The sequence below is a fragment of the Rhincodon typus genome, chromosome 22 (genome assembly GCF_021869965.1).
Source record: "Rhincodon typus isolate 14 chromosome 22, sRhiTyp1.1, whole genome shotgun sequence".
Classification (NCBI taxonomy): domain Eukaryota; kingdom Metazoa; phylum Chordata; class Chondrichthyes; order Orectolobiformes; family Rhincodontidae; genus Rhincodon; species Rhincodon typus.
This window is the reverse complement of record NC_063353.1, coordinates 13,666,127-13,671,520: the sequence shown is the minus strand read 5'-3', so window position 1 is coordinate 13,671,520 and position 5,394 is coordinate 13,666,127. Positions and strand designations below refer to the sequence as shown.

At 51.2% G+C, this 5,394-nt stretch overlaps 1 protein-coding gene across 2 annotated transcripts in view; it reads left to right on the top strand.

The window, feature by feature from the left end:
* Window positions 1-200: 200 nt before the first annotated feature.
* Window positions 201-5,394, top strand: part of LOC109911342 (potassium voltage-gated channel subfamily A member 1-like) — a 35,121-nt gene continuing 29,927 nt past the window's right edge. For both annotated transcript variants that reach the window (XM_048610293.1, XM_048610294.1), the window contains exon 1: window positions 201-4,862. In XM_048610293.1, coding sequence (XP_048466250.1) covers window positions 862-2,316 — 1,455 coding nt within the window. In that variant the 5' untranslated portion in view covers window positions 201-861 and the 3' untranslated portion in view covers window positions 2,317-4,862. The remainder of the gene's footprint in view (window positions 4,863-5,394) is intronic.

Sequence of the window (5,394 nt, the reverse complement as noted above, 5' to 3'; positions counted from 1 at the left end):
GTAACCCCCCCCCCTCCCCCCGAGACGGTGCACCTGGAGTTTATCACCAGACTAACATGTACGTTGCCGAACAGCCAGTTCTCAACACTCCCTGGATACATTGGCCGAGCTTCTAGTTCGTTAAAGAAAAGGACTGGTCCCGCTGAGCATGCACTCACGCTGGTGGAAGTGGGTGAAATGATGAAAGGGGGGTGGGCAGTATTTGTCTATATATCCATTCCCCTAGCCTTGATCCGCCTTTGCTGCAACTCACAGCGTGGTCGCTCCCTGTCAAACGTGCAACAGGACTCTGCCAGTAAAATCTAGAGAGAGAGAGTTTTAAATTCTTCGGAACGGAACTAGGAGAGCAAGTCACTGACAGCTGGCGCAGAAAGTTTCCCAGTTTCACAGCTGAAGTACAGGCGGGCCGGGGGCGGTGTGAGGAAATCCGTGTCAGCAATGGATGAAGAGAGGGGGCATGTTCCGATGTGAATTCTCCACATTCGGGTCTGATTTGGATGGACCGACCGCTGCCAGTGTGATGTTGGAGTTTCTTCTTTGTGTGTGTGTGTGCCGGGAGTCAAAGACGCTTCTTGAGAAACGTCGTCCTCACGTCATCGCAGGGGATGGTAAGGGGCTGAGCTATTTGAAATGCTGCGATTGCAGAGTCTCTCTCCATCTCTGTATGTGTATGTGTATGTGTGTGTGAGAGAGAGACAGAGAGGTGTGGAGACAGACTGCGAGAATTAAAAGTCAGGGAGGTGGGGTGGGGGTGGGGGCGGCTGATCAGGAAATGCCAGACGCTGCCCTGGCGGAGCTGTCAGATCACAGCGAGCGTCCTCAGCCGCCCCTGGACCAGGAACGAGACCGGCCCGGCTGAAGATGACCCTGATCGGCGAGGAGAATATCGACGAGTCGGTGGTGTTGACCGCGCTCTCTCAGGATAACCGCGAACCCGAGGAGCTGGGGCAGGAATGCTGCGAGAGGGCGTTCATCAACATCTCGGGGCTGCGCTTCGAGACACAGCTCAGGACCCTGGCCCAGTTCCCCAACACCTTACTCGGCAACCCGAGGAAGAGGATGCGCTACTTCGACCCCCTTCGGAACGAGTATTTCTTCGACAGGAATCGCCCCAGCTTCGACGCCATCCTGTACTTCTACCAGTCGGGCGGGAGGTTGAGGAGACCTGTTAACGTGCCCGTCGACATTTTCCTGGAGGAGATCAAATTTTATGAGATGGGCGATGAGGCCATCGACAATCTCCGGGAAGAGGAGGGTTTCATTAAAGAAGAGGAGCGAATTCTGCCCAGCAATGAGTACCAGCGTCAAGTTTGGCTGCTGTTCGAATACCCCGAGAGCTCGGGAGCTGCCAAAGGTATTGCCATCGTCTCCGTCCTTGTCATTCTCATCTCCATCATCATATTCTGCTTAGAGACCCTGCCTGAATTCAGAGAAGATTCCCGCCCGGACCTGATGAGATTTGCTACCAATGGCACGGAACCCTTGGGGGTGAAGTCGTTCACCGACCCGTTCTTCATCATCGAGACACTGTGCATCGTCTGGTTCTCTTTCGAACTGTTGGTGAGATTCTTCTCCTGCCCCAGCAAGCCGGGCTTTTTCAAGAACATCATGAACATCATCGACATAGTGGCCATCATCCCGTATTTCATCACCCTATTCACCGAGTTAGTGTACCACCAAAGCAACGGGCAACAGACCATGTCCTTGGCCATCCTCAGGGTCATTCGGCTTGTTCGGGTCTTCCGCATCTTCAAGCTCTCCCGCCACTCCAAGGGTCTCCAGATCCTGGGGAAAACCCTGCAGGCCAGCCTGAGGGAGCTGGGCCTGCTCATCTTCTTCCTCTTCATCGGTGTCATCCTCTTCTCCAGCGCTGTCTACTTCGCCGAGACGGACGACCCGGACTCGAGTTTCTCTAGCATCCCCGACGCCTTCTGGTGGGCAGTGGTCTCCATGACCACGGTGGGCTACGGGGACATGTACCCCATCACCATCGGCGGCAAGATCGTGGGGTCGTTGTGTGCTATCGCCGGCGTCCTGACCATCGCCCTGCCCGTGCCCGTCATCGTCTCCAACTTCAACTACTTCTACCACCGGGAGAACGAGCATGAGGACCAGGCTGAGTACCTGCATGTCAGCAGCAAGCAGCAGGCAGCTTCCCTGGGCCGCTTCAAGACGAGCAACCAGTCGCTGGACAAAAGCGAGAACTTGGAGGTAGAGGACAACGTGGACGCGCTGTTCCTGGATCCTGACCCATACCCCGGCTACACCCCGTCCAGACAGAAACCCCCAACCAAGAAAATATTCACTGATGTATGATCAAAAGCAGAGGAAAGGATGGGGAGAGGGTAACTCGAGTGTTGGGATCAGAGGAGAAGGGGGAAACTGAAACACAAACCGAGAAACCCTAAATCCAGTGTTTTCAGTCACATTAAAAGTAACATTATCTGATAGCCTCAAACCCATGGAAGCTAAATATTTTTGTACCAATACATGTGTGACAGAATCATATCTAGGCGAGGGAGGGAGGGGGAGCATCGAATTGAAAAACAAAAAAAAGTCTTCCTTTTTTCTTAGCTTTGCTGTCAACGTGTGTAGTCTACTTAACATTTTTTTCTGCGGTTTAATGCGACTTGCCCGCCATTTTTTTTTTTTCACTGGTCTTGACACATTTCACGAAAAGGTTAACCTTCAAAGTGTGTCATTTGTGTTGAACAAAAATGAACCGTACAGCATCTATTTTTTAAAAAGCCAACGGCTTCTGTCGCCCTCTTCCCCTCCTCTCGCTTCCTCTCCACTAATGGCGCATCAATTCATGGAGAGGGGAGGCATCTTTTCATGGGGGAGAATTTGGGGGATGGGGAGGGGGTTGATTTCTCCTGCCTGGGACCATGTCTCTCCGAGGGTTGGGTGAGGGGGTGTGGGGGGAGGGTGCTATTCACAACATCATGACCCTTCCAACGTCTCGACCTGCCCCTGAGGAGAAGGGCAAAAAAAAAGAGAAACGAGGGTTTTGAATTGTCAAAACAAAAGGCAAACGTTTGCAAAGGAAGCTGACGGGGGCGGAGGGGAAGAACCAAACAGCAATTAAATAGAGTGAAATGGAGAAAAGGACAACAAAAAAGTGCAAAATTACAAGCCGGAACAACACACGCAGCTGTTGCTATCTTCTGCAATCCTAGAAGTGAATAACCAAACAGGAAGCCATTTCCAGCATTCATCTGGCTCTTCATTTGATGCTGCGTCCAACACTTTTTATTACCATAGCCGAATCCATTTGATATAGAGTTCTCCCTCCGCCACTCTCTGAACTGTGGGTGCGAGGGGAGACTAAAAATCAGTTCGCGCGTTTGCTTATTCACCTCCATCAGCATTCGTGCGCTGCATCTCTGTTTAAACTCTCAACAGTTGAAAGAATGGGGACTGTTGGCTTCATGCGCAGGTGGATTTATGTTTACATTCGTGTCACAAATTATCCTCCTCCCTCGACCATAAACAGCAACAACCAGAGAGAAAAAACAACAACAAACAAGCATCTTTTTTTTCCCAAGTGCCTGTCTGAGAGGGAGAGATAAAGGAGACAAAATAAAGGACACGTGTGCGAGCCCAGGCTCAGACCGGGCTCTGGAAGTAGGGGCGCTGTTGCGGCGGGGAATACGCCAGCGCCGCCCCGCGGGACAATTTTCAGGAGCGTCGGCGGTTGCTATGTCAACCTTCTCGACTGTTCTCCAGTGTGACACTTTAATTTGCAGCATCGTCCTTTAAAAAGAGAGAGAGAGAGAGATATGTTCCACCAATGCACCGTTGCATTTCCCTTGGTTTGAGAATGGTTGGATGCTAAGAAGCGTTTAAGAATCATGCCAGAGCGACCGCAGCCCTGTGAATGAAGTTCCCTGTGCTCTCTGCATTTCGTGCACCGTTCGCTGTGCGAGCATTGACCCCTCAACCCCCTCCCCAAGGAAACAACAGGATCCAGCACTGAACTGCAGACATAGACAGTGCAAATGTCAATGCCTTTTCTTTTAAAGGTTGAGGGAACGAACGCACTTTGACCGCTGCACGATACCCAACTGAAATCACTGCAGGAAAGATTTATTTTTCGATTATAATCGGCGTTAAATAGAACAAAAAATATAGGAAAATCGGAATCCCTGTTTTGTTGATACGTGCCAAGGCCCGATCATTCGAGTGGTCGCGCCATATGACAATCCAAAATAGCCACATTGCCTTGGTGGTGGCGAAAACAAACTCAGGATCAACGGATTAATAACCGGATCCCGGGAGGGGGGCGGGGGGGGGGGGGGGGGGGGAAGGAAGGGGTTTGGAGGGGGAATCGTATCTTTGTTCAATTCAGACCAATTATCCGAGTTGGGCCGCTCCTTGGCAAGCAAGAGGCAACATTTTTATAGGTACTCCAAAATAGTCCCTAAAAAGCCAGGAGTGACAACCACCGCCGCGCCCCCACCCCCAACCAAACCCCTAGAATGAGTTACTGAAGTCCCTGTCAGACGAAGGGGTGAATGATCTTTCCTTTGATTCCATGAGGGCAGTAATAAGCCGCATCATTGTATTTGCGACTGGGGAATTTTGAAGGGACTGCTGCCGATTCCTTACGTGATTCCTCGCTGATCCAGGATGCCATCAAATGAGACATTGAACGACCTGCTTGGAATCCCCAAGTCTTGCTCTGTCAGCCTGTGAGGTTTAGGGAAAGGACTCATACCGCCTAACATCCTTGGAAGTCAGCCACACCGAAGGAAGGCAGGGTTCCTTCAAATCGGAAAACCCAAGATTCACAAAGGAAGGGACAGGGAGATCACGAATACAATGGACCTGACAGTTTGGAGAGAGGCACGGTATGAAAGGTGAGTGCTTTTACATTTAATCGTTTTTGTGTGTGTGTGTGTACACCTCCAGCACTTTAAAATTACGAAATGTTCTTTCAGCTGTGACTTTCTGAATGTTTCTCAGCCGCTGCGAGTGAGTGGCGACATTGCTGTTACCGGTGTGTGGTCTGTTTCAAACCACGAGGCAGCGATTGTAAATTTAAAGGCGGCTGTCTCGAGGGTGAAAGGCAGACCTTTTGTTTGTTCTCTGAGGGATGAACGTGTCAAACAACCCCTGTCTGCAAATGTTCCGCTTTACCACAGAGCTAACAATACTCCGAGTCCACCGCCTCTGCAAGGAGACCTGAGAACCGCTGCCATAGGCCAGCAACAGACCAATCAAACCCTGTCCAGTTCGTGCCGAGAAGCTCACCCTTTCGGTCCTGGAATGCGATAACTTGTACGGGAAAATGAAACAAGACTGTGGGGATTTAGTTTGTTTTGGAAATAACGGGGGGGGGGGGGGGGGTAGGGGGGGGGTCCTCAGGTTGCCCGCGTCCTTGCCCCCTTT